General features: G+C 66.4%; 2 protein-coding genes across 5 annotated transcripts; one reads left to right on the forward strand and one right to left on the reverse strand.

The window, feature by feature from the left end:
- Positions 1–87: 87 nt before the first annotated feature.
- YKT6 (YKT6 vesicular SNARE protein) lies at positions 88–13,670 on the reverse strand. 2 transcript variants are annotated; one of them, XM_075523768.1, is made up of 8 exons: positions 13,664–13,670; positions 6,820–6,942; positions 3,837–3,919; positions 2,916–3,016; positions 2,230–2,334; positions 1,980–2,045; positions 1,353–1,454; positions 88–871 (listed from the first exon to the last, which is right to left on the reverse strand). In XM_075523768.1, the coding sequence occupies exons 2-8, from the start codon at positions 6,921–6,923 to the stop codon at positions 836–838; spliced, it is 597 nt and encodes a 198-aa protein (XP_075379883.1). In that variant the 5' UTR covers positions 6,924–6,942; positions 13,664–13,670; the 3' UTR covers positions 88–835. The 2 variants fall into 2 exon arrangements, with proteins under 2 accessions (XP_075379883.1, XP_075379882.1); XM_075523767.1 differs by lacking the exon at positions 13,664–13,670 and adding an exon at positions 7,459–7,570.
- Positions 9,184–15,891, forward strand: GCK (glucokinase). Of its 3 annotated transcripts, none has more exons than XM_075523749.1 (10): positions 9,184–9,356; positions 12,011–12,173; positions 12,313–12,467; positions 12,707–12,826; positions 12,917–13,012; positions 13,265–13,364; positions 14,223–14,406; positions 14,703–14,858; positions 15,245–15,478; positions 15,585–15,891. In XM_075523749.1, exons 1-10 carry the CDS (start codon positions 9,312–9,314, stop codon positions 15,727–15,729), a joined length of 1,398 nt encoding a protein of 465 aa, XP_075379864.1. In that variant the 5' UTR covers positions 9,184–9,311; the 3' UTR covers positions 15,730–15,891. The 3 variants fall into 3 exon arrangements, with proteins under 3 accessions (XP_075379864.1, XP_075379865.1, XP_075379866.1); XM_075523750.1 differs by lacking the exon at positions 9,184–9,356 and adding an exon at positions 11,140–11,291; XM_075523751.1 differs by lacking the exons at positions 9,184–9,356; positions 12,011–12,173; positions 12,313–12,467; ... (1 more) ...; positions 12,917–13,012; positions 13,265–13,364 and having other exon boundaries at positions 14,289–14,396.
- Positions 15,892–15,901: the final 10 nt, after the last annotated feature.

Raw genomic sequence — 15,901 nt, forward strand, 5'->3', positions numbered from 1 at the left:
GGGGCTGGTTTCCAGCCGGCCCCGCGTTGCCCCAGCTTCCCTCTCCCCTCCCGGCAGCTGGCAAACTGGGGGGGCTCAGACACGGCCCCCCCCCAGCCAGCCAGGGGGACGGGGGGACCAAGGGCTGCCCAAGCCCCCCCAGCCCCAGCTCGGCTCTTTCCCACACCGGCACCGAAGCGAGGGAAGGGGCCCAGAGGGGACCCCCTCCCCGTCACCCCCTCAGCCCTGCCCCTTCCCCGGGGACGGGGGCCACGGCTTCCAGTTCACCTGCACCAGGAAAAGCTGCCCAGGCCGGCAACGGGCGATGCCGCAGCGGCAAGTAACCCCCAACCAGAGGAAAGGGCCTGCTCTTCCCCCACCCCCCCACCCCAGGCTCGCTCTTAGGACACAAACACATAAAAGACCCCCCCAGCTCCCCCAAGCAGCCCCGGGCATCGCAGCGGGGAGCCCCGGCTCCTCTCTCCCGCCTCCCCCGTGCTGGCAGGGCCGGGACGCCGAGGTGCTGGCTAGTGTTTCAGGTGTAAAGGCAGGGGAGGGCGTGCGGCCAGACGCCCCCTGGTCCAAGCCGCCCTCGGGAAAAGCGAGGCCGGCGGGGCTCCGGCGCTCCCCCCACCCCACGGGGTGCCGGCCCGATGCCGGCCTCGGCATCCCCTCGAGATGAAAACAAGTCACTTAAGCCCACGGCGCCGAGGACGCCCAGCCCTGGCCCCGGCCGCCGCAGCGCAGCCCAGGCCTGGGAACCCCCCTGGGCTTCTGCTTTCTGTCCTGGGCGAGGTCGAGGTCCGAAGGGGAACGAAGGCCTGGTGGTCCGGAGCAGGAGACCCCGGGCTCCACGTCACATGATTTCACAGCACGAGTTCTGCTTTCGGGCCTGGGAAGAGAAGGAAAACCGGCAGTGACGCTCGCTGCAGCTCCCCGAGGGCCAAGGGGGGGCCCAGAGCTGGGCCCATAGCCCTCCTCCCGCCGGAGGAAGCCGGCACAGTCCCAGCCCTCACGGCTCGCCAGAAAGGCGAACGCTCCGTGCCCCCGTGCCGGAGGCTCATGGCACGGATCCAATCTCCTCAGCCATCCCCTCAGCCGAAGTCCGCGCCAGGAACTGCTGCAGCTGGGATCGGCATCACCCTCCACCAGCCGCAGGGCGAGGAGCAGCCTGAGCTGAGGAGCTCCGCAGCCGGAGTTTGGGCATCCGGGCTCCCTCCAGGTCCAAAGCAGCTGCGCCAGTGGATGGTGACCCTGGCCTGGCACCCACATCCACTGCCCCGAGGGTTTACTCTGCCCTTCCCCAGCCCCAGGCCACCCCTGGCACCTCAGGGAGGGGGTGACCCTGCCCTGGGATGAAAGTCTGCACTCACAGTTTTGTAGAAGGCTTTGGACTGTGCCCCGAGCACCTCCGATTTGGAGACCAAGTCGTCCAGCTTCTCCCCTCGCTCCAACAGTGACTCCATGGTGTTGTGCTGCCGAAAGAAACCGGCACTGGCCCACGGCGCTGGCGCCCTGGGCCCTCCCCGCTCCCTCCCCAGCCCCGAGCAGAAGATGGAGGTGCCACCACGTCCCCATCCACACACGAGGGGACGAGCCTCTGCCCTTCCACGGCTGCCGCAGCGAGGGAGGGAGCAATCCCAGCCCCGATAAAGATGAGAAGGTCGCAGTGACCGGGAGGAAAGGAGCCCCCGGGGAAGGCAGCAGCGCACGCAGGTCACTTAAAGCAGAAGACAAGCGAGGGCGCGACGCTGCGCAGGGAAGGGACCATGGTTTGGAGGAGGGTCGGTGCCCCGTGCTTGCGCTGGGCGAGCCTGGAGGAGCCCGGAGGGAAGGGAAGGGGAGAGGAACCTCCCACAGCACCAGGAACGGAGAGGGCAGGATGGCCCCATCGCCTGGAGGGCCACCCTACGCCCGAGCCCCCCGGAAAGGCGTCCCCACGGCCCCGAGCAGATGTGCCAGCTGGAGCGTCCCGGCTGCGGGCCCAGCGTCCTCCTCACCAGGATGATTTTGGTCTCGTCCAGCTCCGCCTGCACTCTGGTCATGGGGTCGGCATCGCGGGGGTTCTCGGAGAGAAACAACACGGCGTCGGCACCACCGCCGCAGGGACGCCGGCGTTCCCCGGCCCGCAGCCCCGCAGCATCGGTGTCCCGGCACAGGCCGGGGCGTCACCCACGCTTCCACCTCCAGACTTGGGGGCCGTGGGGAGCGTTTCCCCGCCCCTGCGTAGGACCCGCAGGGATCCCGTACCTGGTATTTGCTGAGGTACCCGTCCAAGGCGGCGTAGCTGATTGTCGCTGGGGATCCTGACGGCCAGTCTATTTTGTTGACCTGCCTGGAGAATTCATCCAGCACCTGCGACGCAAGGAAGCGGGCAGTTACTGCCTGGCGGTTCTGCCTGTAGGGCCATGGCAGCCAGAAGGGATTTTCTCCTCGAAGAAGGAGATTTTTCTCTTTCTCCTTGCTCCCTTTTGAACAAACCGAGGGAAGAGACAGAAACCAACTTCCTTGGCAAACGACCGACAGAGCGGTCCCCACGCCAGGCAGGGGTGGCCGTCCCCAACGGTCCCCAAAGCCCCGTGCTCTGCCAGGGCGGCCAGACACATCATCACCGGTTTTCGGCAATGCCGGGAGCGCGGCTGCACCCAGTTTTCCCACATAAAACCCAAGGCAGACAGGGAGCACGGGGTGTTTGCGAGGCCAGCGCCTGGGCTGGCCGCAGAGTAGAGCTGGGACTAAGTCCTGGCGGGCAAAGCCACTGCACGGCCTGGAAGCCTTTGGGTTGGTCGGATCCTGCTCAGCTCTGATGTCCCGCAGCTAACGAGCAGGAGGGTCATTTCCTTGTCACAGCGTGAGCACGAGATCTGGAGGAGCTCCCTGGAGCAGCCCCGCCACAGACCGTTCCCTTTGGAGCTGCTCCCTGCCCGTGCGCTCACCTTGTCCAGCAAGGTGAAGCAAACCCGCTGCGGATACTCGTTATCTGCAATCACCACTCCGGCCAGCCCGTCGTTCCGGACGTACACGTGGCAGAGGTAGTCTGGGCAGAGAATTCACGTCAGAGAGGCAGCGGGAAGGTCCAGAGGCTCTCCCAGCGCCCACCGCCTCCCACCCGGCTCCAGCAGCTCTTCCACACCCCATGAATTGCACCGAAGGTTTCATTCAGCGACTGCATTTCACATGATTTCATTAGAAGAGCAGGAAGGGCTCAAGGGAGGATCAAAATCAGCCCCAAATTGTGCTTTAGCAGGTTACTGCAGCCCGGCCGTGTGGTGCAGGACACGACGCTAACTTTCCAGGGCAGCAGGCACTGCCAGAGTTAAACAAAAACCAGAGGAGGAAGCGCTCGGCCTGATTTTAATAAATAACAACTCGTCACAAGGCTGGAGTGTCATTAAAGAGGCTGCAGCGGCCAACTCCAGGCCACACCCTGCGCGTCTCAGGGTTCGGGAGGCACGTGGAGCCGCGCGGGGAGGCTGGAGATGAGGCCAGAGATCGGGGCACGGAGCCCGGACTCGCAGGGCAGAGCTCAAGGGAGAGGGGAAGGAGGCAGCTGCCGTGCGGGACAGGACAAACCCAGCAAGCTGAGGGGCGGCGGGTGCGCAGCTCAACAGCTCCAGGCGTCCCGAGGGTGGCAAGGAGAGTGACGAAGCTCGAAGGCGGCAGCTGGCTGTCAGGCAGGTCCCTGTTCTTCCTGTAACCTCTCTCACGGGGCAGGCTGGGCTCTCGCCCGGCTCAGCCACCTCACGCCTTTAGCGTTACTCACCTGGGCGCTGTTTCGAGGTCTCATTTTTTATCGTAAACGGACAAGGAGCGAAGCACGTGCGGCTGCGCGTGCTGACCCCGGGTTATCCTCTTACCTTGCTCCTTGACGGAGGCTCTGCTGCCCAGCCCCGAGCGCTCCACGATCAGCTGGCTCGTGAAGGTCATGAATTCCTGCACGCTGCAAACACAAAGCGTTGGTGTTCGAGTCTGCCAGGGGACCCGGGTCTGCCAGAGCTCCGTGCGGCCCAGAGAGCTACAGGGGTGCTGGCACAGCAATGACAGGGGAGATCACCTGTCCCACAGGTCCCCGGTGTTTTGGGTGGACTGAAACCCTTCCCCACGGCCCCACCACAACGTTTGGGTAGCGGGGATGCGGCCGAGCCGTGGGTTTTCCTCAGGGAAAAGGCCGGACCCTGCAGCTACGCAGAGCTGCAGCCACCACCCAAACACCTCCAGCTTCGCCGGGCCCAGGGGAGCGTCCACGTCCCTCCGGCTGCAGCGAGGGACTCACGTCCTTGGACTGAACTCGCTTTTTGGTGATTTAGCAGAAAGTAAAACACCGCTGAGCCATGGATCTGCCTGGCTAAAGCCTGACGAGCGGCTACGCCCTGCTCACACGCAGCGAGGGCCTGCAGGAGTGCTCCAGCCCCTTCCCTCGCCTGAGCTTTTATCCCGTGCTTGGGGCCCTTACCCAAATCCCATGCAAGGCGCCAGCGACCCGGGGAGGCTGTTCGACCCGCAAACACACCTCACCCACCTACCAGTTTGATCAAAGTTCAGGAACATCCTTAAGTCAGACTCGCTCTAAGTCTGGATGACATTCCCGAGCCCAGACTCGAGCCCTGCCCAACAGGCTTCTCACAGAAACCCTCCTCTTCACCCCACAGTAAAAGAAAAAAAAGAGGCCAAAATTCGTGAGGAAGGGAATAAATCTGTTCCCAACGCACGCTGGAATTAACGAGCGTGAGGTGACAAATTCCCCACTTCAGCTGGAAAGTCCCAGGAAGGGAAACCCGTCAGAACTCGGATTACAGAGTTTGCTCAAACACCCCCCACACCAACAGCTCCTGCTCGGCAGCTTCACACGCCGAGGAAATGTCAACAAACACGGACACCGGCGCGGCAGAGACCGCGGCCTCCCTCGCTGCCTTCCACCGCTGGAAGCAACTCCAGAACGGGGATTTGCCTCTCACAGTTTATGTATTCCTTAGGGGTTTTTGCATTTCTCCCAGCACGGACACCAGGCGATCAGACGCCGGCTCCACCGAGACTCCGAACCGTCGGGTTTCCAGGTGCTGAAGAGAAACGACCGGCCCAAAGATTCCTTAACATCGAACTTCAGCAGAAACAAGGACTGAAACGTCCCTCCTGGTCTGGAGGATCGGCTGGCAGCCACAGCCGTCGCAATTCCAGTATTTCACAGGATTCCTGGAGAAATTCCTGCCACCGAAGACTTAATTCCCTCACACCGCCTTCCTGACCCTCCCAAATTATTCGGCAGACGTTCGACGGCAGACACCCCGTGCTGGCACGGCCACGTCCTCCTGCCCAGCAGGTTCTCATGGCTCCCAGGAACCGCAGCCACGTTTATCCCAGATTCAAACCCCAAACCCAACTCTCTGGTCACTCCACAGCCTCAAAAAATGTACACGCAGCATTTTTAACCCAAATTTAAGTTAATCGCACCTTAAATATCACACCCAGGCTGTGCTCTCACAGGCACCGAGGCACAAGCAGCTCCTCCGAGCGCAGTCGGGCAACCAGCTCAGGACAAGGATTAGCCACCAGAGAAAAGCTGCGAGACTAACGAGCACAGACACCCCCTCACCCTCCATAATCGCTGTTCCCAAAAAGCCAAGACTTTCTTTTAAGTAAAGAAATAACCAGCTGCCGGGGAAGCGGCTCTTTCGGCCATAGCCGATGGCAAAACCACGCAAGGAATTTCTCAGGATTTAGCAAACCAAGAGCTGCGACGACGAAGCGATTTGGGTTTTTTAAGAGATTACTTCACCCGCCGCAAGCCATCTTTGAGCGCGTGCGTTGGCAGCGCTGGCACAGCTCCTTTATCCCTCTCGCATATTTGGCTAAGAGACTATTTTTTAAGACGCTCTGACTTCAGTATTTTCCCTTTATCACTGAAATTGCAGAACCAAATGTGCCTGAGGCTCCATAAAATCTTGGCAGGGACGGGGCATGGAAAATTCGAGTCCCGTAGGTGAGTATTTCCTAAAGCCTTTATGGTCTGGAGCCGGGGACTGGGAAACGAGCTGTTTCACAACAGGCACCTGCTTTATTTTACAACTTTTAGAAGTTTTTGGGAGCTCCCCTCAGCTGCAAGCTCAAGGGTGGCTGCCGAGAGAGCTCCGTGACCTCTCTGTGTGCACGGAGCGGGCAGCGGGATACCCAAAAGCCCAGATCGGCGTTGAGGGTAAAACTGGTTCACCCAAAGCTGTCAGAATAACCCGAGCGGAGGTTTGTGGGCTGGGAAAAGTTTAAGATTAGCCCAAACACCTAAATAAAAAGATCCCGGAGGTGTCAGGCGAGCTTTGTTAGTCTGACAGGAAGACAAGCCTCCTCCCACTCGCCTCTCACTCCCCAGGAGCCACCGTGACTACCAGGCTTAGGCACTCGCTGGAGGGAGCGCAGCTGACCCGAGCACTCGGGGTGTTTCCCTGCACCCAGATTTTATCGCTCGTCTAGGGTGGGTGATTTACCAAGTCAAACCTGGCCTCCTGCTGCTGGCCCTGGGCTCTTAGGGGAAACGAGGTTTCGCTCTCTTCCAGGGGCTGAAACACGGCTCAAAGTGGATTTTGCAGCGCTGAACCGTGCGTGCGGGGCCACAGCTCCCCAGGGGAGCGTCTCTGGTGGGTTCATCCCTTGGGAGAAGCCTGTTACCGCTGCCACTGCGTCCCCGGTGACACAGGAGCAGAACTTTTTTGGGGAAGAAACCCCCCCAAAAGCTTTACTCCTTCTCCCCAAGGTCCTGCCCGAGCCATGTGCCAGCCTCGCAGCGCACAGGGGAGACTTCCCCCCCTCCCCAAATCTCCCTCGGAAGGTTCTGGCGCTCCAGGCACCCACCTGGACCTCTGGAAGAAGTTGAAAGTGGAGACGTCGTAGGCAGCTTTCAGTAAATGCACTTTGGGGTCTCCTTTGTAAAGGACACTTAGGCTGTAGAGCCTCATCGTGGCGTCTCCCGCTCTCCTGGGCGGAAGAAGGAGACCCGGGGCTGAGCCGGGGGCCGGGCTGCCGCCAGGCTGGGAGCCCCGGCGGCCGGTGGGACCCCGCCTGGGCGGCCGGGCCTTTCCCCCGGGCCTCACCGGGACCCCTCCTCCCGCCCCTGGGGCCGGGGCTCCCCCTGCCTCGCCCAACCCTTCCAATGCCCGTCCAAGGCACCCTGCCCTCACCCACCCGACACCCCCACCCCCGCCCTCTCCGCCCACCCCTCGCCTCCCCCGGCCCGGCCAGGCCCCGAGCCCTGGCCCCCTCAGCCAGGACGGCCCCGGCCATCACCCCCCGCCCTGGTCCAATCTCCCCCTGCCCTCAGCTGGCCCAGCGCCCCCGGCGCGGCCCAGCCCCAGTACAACCCAGTCCCACCCAGGTACGACCCCGCTCTCCGTCCCCATCTCCCCGCTCCCCGCGCCGCTAAACCTCCCGGTCCAGCCCCCTTCCCGGTCCAGACCCCTTCCCGGCCCCCCCGGGCCCCCCAGCCCGCGGTACCGGCGGCTCCGGCCCTGGCTGTGAGGAGGCGGCGGCCGACAAGGGGGGGAATGAGCCTGACCCGGAAGCAGAACCGCGGCGGCCGGAAGTGACACCGGCCGCAGGCAACTGCCACGGGGGCCTCGCTCGCTCTGCGCACGCGCTGACTCCGCGCCCCGCCCCCTCAGCCTCTTGACCAATAAACGCCTGCCTCTCCCTCCGGCCTCGCCCACAGACCGCTCGGGGCCCGCCTCCGAGCTGGGCGGCCAATCAGCGCTGCCCTGGCGCCATGGGGCGGGGCTTCTTCCGCAGGGACTCCAGCGGGGGGCGCTCTATCCCGGCGTCCTTTGCGGGGGGCGCAGGGAGGGGGCCCCGGGGGGGGCCGGGCCTCTGCCGCGGGCCGGGCCCCTCTGTGGGGCAGGCCCCAGCCGTGGGGCTGGCCTCTGCCCAGGGGGACCACTCTGTGGGGCTGTTCTGCCCATGGGGTGGGACCCCTCCGTGGGTTGGGGACCCCTCCGTGGGGCTGTCCTCTCCCCCATACGGGGGGGGCCACTGACGAGGTGTGGATGCGCCCCCCGAGGGTTTCGGACCCCTCTGTAGGGCCAGCTCCCCCCGCGGGTGGGCACCATCAGGTGCTGGAGCCCTCCCCTGCCCCCCCCGTGCCCCCACGGCACAGGGCCACGGGCAGCGTGGGGACGCGGCGCTGTGGGGTGACCCTGTCCCCACCCGGGCCCCGCCGTGACACCCCCAAACCCTCTGCCCTGCCCAGAGCCCCCTTTTTCCCTTGTGGGGCTGCTGCCCCCCGCAGTGCCCATCCCGGCTTCCTGGGGGTCCCTTCCTTCTCCCTCCCCGGCTCCGCGGCCGGGGGATGCCGCCACGGACCAACCCCGGGAGGTTTCGGGGTCCGCCCATGGCCGGGAGCGTCCTCTTGCCTGTCGGGACCCCCATAAGCCGGCGTTTCCCTCAGCTGACGGCAGCGGTCCGGGGGTAAGGGGGGATCGCCACGTCCCCGTCCCCCAAAACCGGCGGCCGTCCACGGTCCGCCGCGGCGCCCGGCATCGATCCCGGCATCGCCGGAGCTTTTCCCGTCCTAGGGGCAGGGAGCACTTCCCAGTCACCCTCGCCCCTCGCCGGGCGGCCGTAACCTTTGTCATCGAGCGACCGGCTCCTCCGGCCCGGCGCGGTCTCCATGGGAGCGTGCCAGGTTGCTAAGCCGTCCGGTGGAGTGCTTGCCACCACCGCCAGGACATCGAGCCGTTGATATGACAACTGGAGTGGGGACACGGGTGGCCCGGGGCGTGGTGCTTCGCATGACGGGGCCAGCGGCCCCCGGCGGGGAGGGGTCCCGGCCAAGCCTCGTCGCCACGCCGGGACTTCCCCGCTGGCTGTAGAAACCCACCGGGGTGGGCTCGCGACCCCTCGCCGCGCTGAAAACCGCCCGGCGCGTCGGTAAATAAATTTACCGGTGAAAGGAAGGGAGCGGGGAGAGCGCGACCCGCATCCCCCCGGCGCAAAGGGCTGCGGCCCCGAGATGTGGGGCGAGAGGGCTGAGCCTGCCGGGGTGCCGGGCCCCTCTCCCTGCTCCTCCGCTTGAGGGTCCGGAGGCCGGGGGGGGGGGGGGGAAGATCGGGACCCCCCCCTCAGCGGGTGCCGGAGAGGAGGCGGCTGCCGCCGGGCGTTGGATGAGATAACGCGGCGAAAGTGGAGCATCCCCCGGCGGAGCGAGGGACGGAGCAGCCCAGCGCCGGCCGGACGACTGCCGGGACGGGGAAGGGGGCTCGCTCCCCGGGCCAGCGGCGGCGGCGGCGAGGTGCCCGGGGGTTGCGGGGGGGACGGCTCGGCCCGCAGCCCACCCCGCCCCGACGGCTGCCCCCATGCTGGATCACCGAGCCAGGATGGAGAGCGGCAGGAAGGAGAAGGTGAGGCCGCTGCCGGGGCGATCCCGGGGGGACTGGTGGGGAGACGGGGTGGGGGGCACCCGGCGGGTGCGGGGAGCGGCACAGATCCTCCCTGGGCTGCCAGCCACCCCTGCGGCGAGCAGCCGGGCGAGGTGCCCCTTGGGGATGGAGGTAGCCGGGAGGGGAGGACGGCTGGCGGGTCGGACATCGGCTCCGGGGGCAAAGCCGTGCAGCCTAGGGTCAGCCCCGATGCGCCCAGGGGGGTCCCGGTCCCCGCGGTCACACCCCGGCACGCTCCAGGGAGGGGACCCAGCGCCGTAAGCCAGGGCTCCGCGTTCCGGTGCGCCGGGTCGCAGCACAGCACGGGCCGTGCCCCGTCCCCACGCCAGCGAGGACTCGGGACAGAGCCGGGGGCGTCCGTGGGACCGCACCGCCTGGCTGGGATGCTCCCGCCGTCCGGGCATCGCCGTTGGCATCTCGCTGCCAGCCAAGCGGCTGCCGTTCCCGGGATGAGACGGGGCCCGTCACCTCCATCGGCCGGTCGTCACGTCGTCACCGAGGCACCCAGGAGGACGGCACCCGGCTCATCCCCACCAAAGGCTGGCTGGGGGCAGCTGCTCCCGTCTCCTCTCCCGGATGGATCGAGCTCACGGGGCCGTGCCACGGGTGAGGACAGCGAGATGCTTCCCCGCTGCGGACTGGGACGTCCAAGGGGACACCGAGGGGACACGGCACGTGCTGGGGGCAGGAGCGCGTGGCTGCCAGAGTCAGGCATCGCCGGCCAGCGCAGCCTTCGGCCGCGTGGTTTCCAGCTTTGTCCCCTTTGCGAGATGCATCAGAGCAAACAGTTTCCTTGGGAAGCCGAGAGCCGGTTTCGGTCGCATGGGAAGAGCCGAATCCCGCTGAGGAAGAGCCGAGCCCGTCATTTCGGAGGCGAGAGAAGGGACGAGTAGGGGCATGCAGCACCTGAGATGGAAAAAACATTGGAGAAATAAAACTTGGACCATTAGGTGCCACCCTCGGGTGCCAGCCCTGGTGACGGGGACCCTCTGGCCGTGGCAAATTTGGTGTTCACGTGCCAAACGGTGCCGCAGGATGGCTTCGCGCTGGATACCTTCAGCCGACGACTCAGGCGAGATGGTCGAATCCAGCTCCATGCTTTTCCTGGCAGAATTTTTCCAGCCATCCCGCGCTGAACACCCTCTGGGCTGTGGCGAACCTCGCCGTGGTGCTGCCGTGGGCTGCCCCGGCCCCTTTCTGGGGCGGCCAGCGGTGTCCCCCGGCACGGCGGCATCCTCGTGGTGCAGCCACGTCTCTTGGCATCTCGTCTCACGGCACCTCGGGGATTCAGGGTTAATGGAGCCCCCGGGCTTCGGCACCGGGACGGACCGGGGAGGATGGCTGGAGAGGTGCCGGGGTGCCGGGATCCCACCCGGCTGTGGGTGGTGGCTGAGGCCCGCCCCGGCGCGAGGGCTCTGCGGGGCAGGAGCTTTTGGGGCGAGAAGATATTTGGGATCAGCCCCCGCTCGGGGGGCTGGAGGCCGAGGGACGGCGTTCGGGGCCGGGTGACGTATCAGGATGAACCGGGGGGAGCGGGGCGAGCGGCCGCAGGTTTGGCTGAGCCGAGGCGGTGGGTGCTCTCCCCATGCCGGGTTGCTCCAAACCACGCCCCGAAGCCTTTTACAGAGCCCCCCACCCTGAAACACATCGGGAAACGGCAGCAGCCTCGAGGAAAACATCCGTCTGCCGGCGAAAGCGCAAGCGGGAGCGTTTTAAGCTTGCCCGCATCCCGGTGACTAATGAGCCCTCTAATGCCGCTGGCTACATCTGGCCGAGCAGCGAGCGCTCGCTCTCCCCCCGGCCCCATCTGACAGCCCGGGGCTGCCTGCCCCCGATTACGTGCCGTGGCTAATGGAGGCTGCGCCGGCGGCGGAGCCCGGGGTTGCTACGTAAAGGGTAAATACAGGTCCTGCTTGCCAGGCGCTTCCCTCGAGTGGGCCCTGCGATTCTCCCTGGTAGCGAGGCGAGGGAGCATTTCCCGATAATACTTTTTATATCCTGCCCGCCCGCCTGCCCTCGGCCCCCGGCTCGTGCCAGGTTTGATGGGCGGAAAATGGTACCCGTGGTTCCAGGGGGATACAGGGAGAGGGATGCTCCCGGCTCCCGGGGGACCGAGGAGGATGCGGCGTCCTTGTCGCGGGCACGGAGGGGTCCCACGTCCTCGGTGGGAGCCGCTGAGCTCCTAAATGGCATCGCTGGAAGCGCTCCTTGCTGGGAAAGACCCTGGGATTCGGCGGGAGGGGACGTCCCAGGTCACGGGTCCAAGCCCTGCTGGAATGGCGCCGGCTTCGATGCAACCGTCCCAGCTTGTGGAAAATCAATCGGCTGAGGGCGACGGCACGGGGATCGCTGTGCTGACTGCGGGTCTCTCGCAGGCGGCACCGGCAGAGGACGCGGGGCCAGCAGCGGCTCGTGTCAGTCCTGCGGATTCACCGGCGTGTCCGTTGGGTTGGAGGCAGGGCAGCGGAGAGATGGGATAAGGTGTTTCGTGGCGTCTGTGCGCTGATGGGGAAAAGCAGGGCCAGGAGAAGGAAAATTTGGATTATTTATTGCAGTTCAGGCCACCCACGTCCCATATCCCCTGTCCCCAGCTGATGCCATCCGTCCCACCGCAGGTGGAGCAGATCCTGTCGGAGTTTCGGCTGAAGGAGGAGGACCTGAAGAAGGTGATGTACCGGATGCAAAAAGAGATGGACCGAGGGCTAAAGCTGGAGACGCACGAGGAAGCCTCTGTCAAAATGCTGCCCACCTACGTCCGCTCCACGCCCGAGGGCTCAGGTAGCGCCGGGCTGGACGGGCATCGCTCCCAGTCCTTTGCCGCGTCACCTCTTCCCCGGACCTCGCCGAGCTCGGTGCGGGAGGCCGAGACCCCCCCTGAGCCGATCACCTTGTGTGTCCCCCCCCCCCGGCTTTGCAGAGGTCGGAGATTTCCTGTCGCTGGACCTCGGCGGCACCAATTTCCGCGTCATGCTGGTGAAAGTGGGCGAGGGGGAGGAAGGGCAGTGGAAGGTGAAGACGAAGCACCAGATGTACTCCATCCCGGAGGATGCCATGACGGGGACGGCCGAGATGGTGAGCTGGGCACACGGGGCATCCCGTCCCCTCCCGCACGGTCCCTGTCACCGGGCAGGGGCACACGGTGCCGCGTTTCGGCGGGGACGCCGGTGGGTGCATCCCTCACCTGGCAGAGGCCGGGGGGTGGCGGGGAGGTGGCCACGCTCAGGGGACCCGTGGTGGGGACGGTGGCCAGCCGCGGGCAGTGGGAGGGTGGGGGACAGCCCCCGGCGAAGGCTGGACCTCCTCTCTTCCAGCTCTTCGACTACATCTCCGAGTGCATCTCCGATTTCCTGGACAAGCACCAGATGAAGCACAAAAAGCTGCCCCTGGGCTTCACCTTCTCCTTCCCCGTGCGGCACGAGGACATCGACAAGGTGAGGGGGTGGCCGGGCGGCACGAGGACTCGGGAGTCCCCGTGGCCCAGCTACACCCCCAGCCCCATTTTGGTCTTACCCTCGCTCCAGGGCATCCTCCTGAATTGGACCAAGGGCTTCAAAGCCTCCGGCGCGGAAGGGAACAACGTGGTCGGGCTCCTGAGAGACGCCATCAAACGGCGAGGGGTGAGACGATCGTACGGTTTGTGCCGGTACCGCAGCGGCGGGGAGATCCCGGCACCCCCGGCCCTCCCCACGACGGGGCCGCCGGAGCCCGGCGCGTCCCCGGGAAGGGTCGCTCCATGCGCGTGCACACACGTGTGCGTGACCGCGTGCACGCGTCCTCGCCCTCGGGGACCCCCCCCCGCCCCAGACCCGCTCGCTGCGGGACAGCCGGGACCCCCGGCGAGACCCCGATGGTCCCTCTCCCCTCCCCAGGACTTCGAGATGGACGTGGTGGCGATGGTGAACGACACGGTGGCCACGATGATCTCCTGCTACTACGAAGATCACCGGTGCGAGGTTGGGATGATTGTGGGTAAGACGGCCCCTTCCCGCAGGGACACGCGGCAGGCGAGGGGGGGACCGTTCCCACGGCCCCGCTCACGCTCCCCTGCTGCGAGCAGGGGCTTGTCCTTTCGGGGGGACGCGCCGAGGACAGGGGGGCGGCAGCGGCACCCTGCCGAGGTCTCCTGAGGTTGGGACGCCGGACGGCACCGCCTGGCCCCAGCACAGCGGTGGGGGCACCTTCGGGGTGGGAAGGGGGTGGTCACCGTAAGGGGTCTGGTCCCCCACGGCACGGGTCTGTCCCCAAGGGACGTCCTTCCTCCGGGCTGCCGGTGGCTCCGGCATCTCACCGTATGGGTGGGGACCCACTGAAGGTGGCCGGTGCCGGTCGTGCCGGGGAGCCCGGGAGGTGGGGATGGGTTTGAAGCCCGCAGGCTCCTTTGCCCCCCGCCGCCCCCCAGACCCCCGCTATCTTTAGTGCCATCAACCACGCGGCCATCTGGGCTTTCCGCACCAGCTCACGCCGTCCCTTCGGCCTGGGTAAACACCACGCTGCCGGCGTCGGGCTGTTTATCAGCTCCTCCGGAGGCCGGGCTGCCCTCACCGCCCAGCAGCCAGAGCCCCTGGGACCCCGCGGTGGCCGTCCCCGACACCCGGCGGGGACAAGCAGCCGGCCGGGGCTGCGGGGAAGGACCGGGGGGGGAGCGGGAAGGCTGAGCTTCCCGATCCGCGTCGGGATGGGGACGTGCAGCTCCGAGCGCAGCCCCCGCGGCCGCGGTGCTGGCTGCCCCACGGAGCCGTCGGGACGGCAGGGACGCGGGCGTTGGGGGTCAGTGCTGTCCGTCCCCCCGCCGCCACCGCCGGTCCCATCCCCGGTTCCTGCTGGCAGGGACGGGCTGCAACGCCTGCTACATGGAGGAGATGCAGAACGTGGAGCTGGTGGAGGGCGACGAGGGGCGGATGTGCGTCAACACGGAGTGGGGGGCCTTCGGCGCCTCGGGGGAGCTGGACGAGTTCCTCCTGGAGTACGACCGCGTGGTGGACGAGACCTCACTTAACCCCGGTCAGCAACTGTAAGGAATAGGACAGATCCAGTTCCTCTGGGCACGTCCCCCCCGCCCCCGGCCGCGTCCCCTCCGCCCACCCTTCTCCTTCCCCCTGCCCACCCGCGCCACGCCGGGCTCGGCTGAGGCCGGAGCAACTCACCACAGGTACTACCCCCGAAGCGGGGGTCCTTCGCCCCGGCCGCCGTGCCCGCGCGCAGGGACGCGTCCGGCGAGGGGGGAGGAAGGAAAGAGGGGGTGCTGCGGGACGTGGCCCCCCCAGATCCCGGCCCTGACGGCTGTCCCCTCGCCTGTGTCCCCCCCAGCTATGAGAAAATCATCGGGGGGAAGTACATGGGGGAGATCGTCCGGCTGGTGCTGCTGAAGCTGGTGGACGAGAACCTGCTCTTCAACGGGGAGGCCTCCGAGAAGCTCAAGACCCGCGGGACCTTCGAGACCCGCTTCATGTCGCAGATCGAGAGGTACGGGGCTGGCGGGGCCGCGGCGGGGGGCCGGCACCCCCAAACCAGCCCGCTGTGCGGCCCCGCGCTGGGGTCTTCCGTCCTGTCACCCCACACCGGTGCAGGCGCGTTGGGGTGTCTGTCCCGTCACCCCACACCGGGCTGTCCCACGTGGGGGTCCCCATCCCACAACCCCCCTGTCCCGTATTGGGGTCCCTCGTCCCGTCACCCCACACCAGGGTGTCCCACATCGGGGTCCCTATGTCCCATCGCCCCCCACTAGCCTGCTCTGTCCCGTATTGGGGTCCCCTGTCCCGTCACCCCACACCAGCCCTCTACAACCGCCCCACACGAGGTCCCCATGTGTCGTCCCCCCCGACCGACGCACCCCTCCCTCCCCGCCCCAGCGACTCCGGCGACCGCAAGCAGATCTACAACATCCTGACGGCCTTCGAGCTGCTGCCCTCGGGGACGGACTGCGACATCGTGCGGATGGTCTGCGAGAGCGTCTCCACCCGCGCCGCCCAGATGTGCTCGGCCGGGCTGGCCGGCGTCATCAACCGCATGCGGGAGAGCCGGAGCCAGGAGACCCTCAAAATCACCGTGGGGGTCGACGGCTCCGTCTACAAGCTCCATCCCAGGTGAGGATCCCCGGGAGCCTTCCTCCCGCCATGATCCCCTTCCTCCTCCTCCTCCTCCTCCTGCATCCCCCAAGCCTTGACCCTGGTTTTTTTCCCGCTCCGGCAGCTTCAAGGACCGCTTCCACGCCACGGTTCGGCAGCTGACGCCCGGCTGCGACATCACCTTCATCCAGTCGGAGGAAGGCAGCGGGCGCGGGGCCGCGCTCATCTCGGCCGTCGCCTGCAAAATGGCCTGCATGATGGGGCAGTGAGAGAGGACTCGGGTGGAGGATGAGGATGATGATGGCGGGGGGGTGGGAGGACGGTGGTCCCGCTCGGAGCTCTGCGAGGAGCAGAGACGGACGTGGGAAGGGATTTGCCGCCGGCGAAGGTGGCTCCTGGCTCCCCAATAAACGGGGTTTGCGTGGACTTCTCCTCTGGGGC

This window comes from Mycteria americana, chromosome 23 (assembly GCF_035582795.1).
Source record: "Mycteria americana isolate JAX WOST 10 ecotype Jacksonville Zoo and Gardens chromosome 23, USCA_MyAme_1.0, whole genome shotgun sequence".
NCBI classification, from domain to species: Eukaryota; Metazoa; Chordata; class Aves; order Ciconiiformes; family Ciconiidae; genus Mycteria; species Mycteria americana.

What these genes read in the sequence shown, in the direction of transcription:
- GCK (XM_075523749.1), top strand. Translation starts at nt 9,312, where the DNA reads ATGCTGGATCACCGAGCCAGGATGGAGAGCGGCAGGAAGGAGAAG. An exon ending in CTCCACGCCCGAGGGCTCAG is followed by an intron (nt 12,174 to 12,312) that starts GTAGCGCCGGGC and finishes CCGGCTTTGCAG; the next exon opens with AGGTCGGAGATTTCCTGTCG. An exon ending in TTCATGTCGCAGATCGAGAG is followed by an intron (nt 14,859 to 15,244) that starts GTACGGGGCTGG and finishes TCCCCGCCCCAG; the next exon opens with CGACTCCGGCGACCGCAAGC.
- YKT6 (XM_075523768.1), bottom strand. Translation starts at nt 6,923, where the DNA reads ATGAGGCTCTACAGCCTAAGTGTCCTTTACAAAGGAGACCCCAAAGTG. An exon ending in AACTTCTTCCAGAGGTCCAG is followed by an intron (nt 3,920 to 6,819) that starts GTGGGTGCCTGG and finishes TTGTGTTTGCAG; the next exon opens with CGTGCAGGAATTCATGACCT. An exon ending in GCTTCACCTTGCTGGACAAG is followed by an intron (nt 2,335 to 2,915) that starts GTGAGCGCACGG and finishes CTTGCGTCGCAG; the next exon opens with GTGCTGGATGAATTCTCCAG.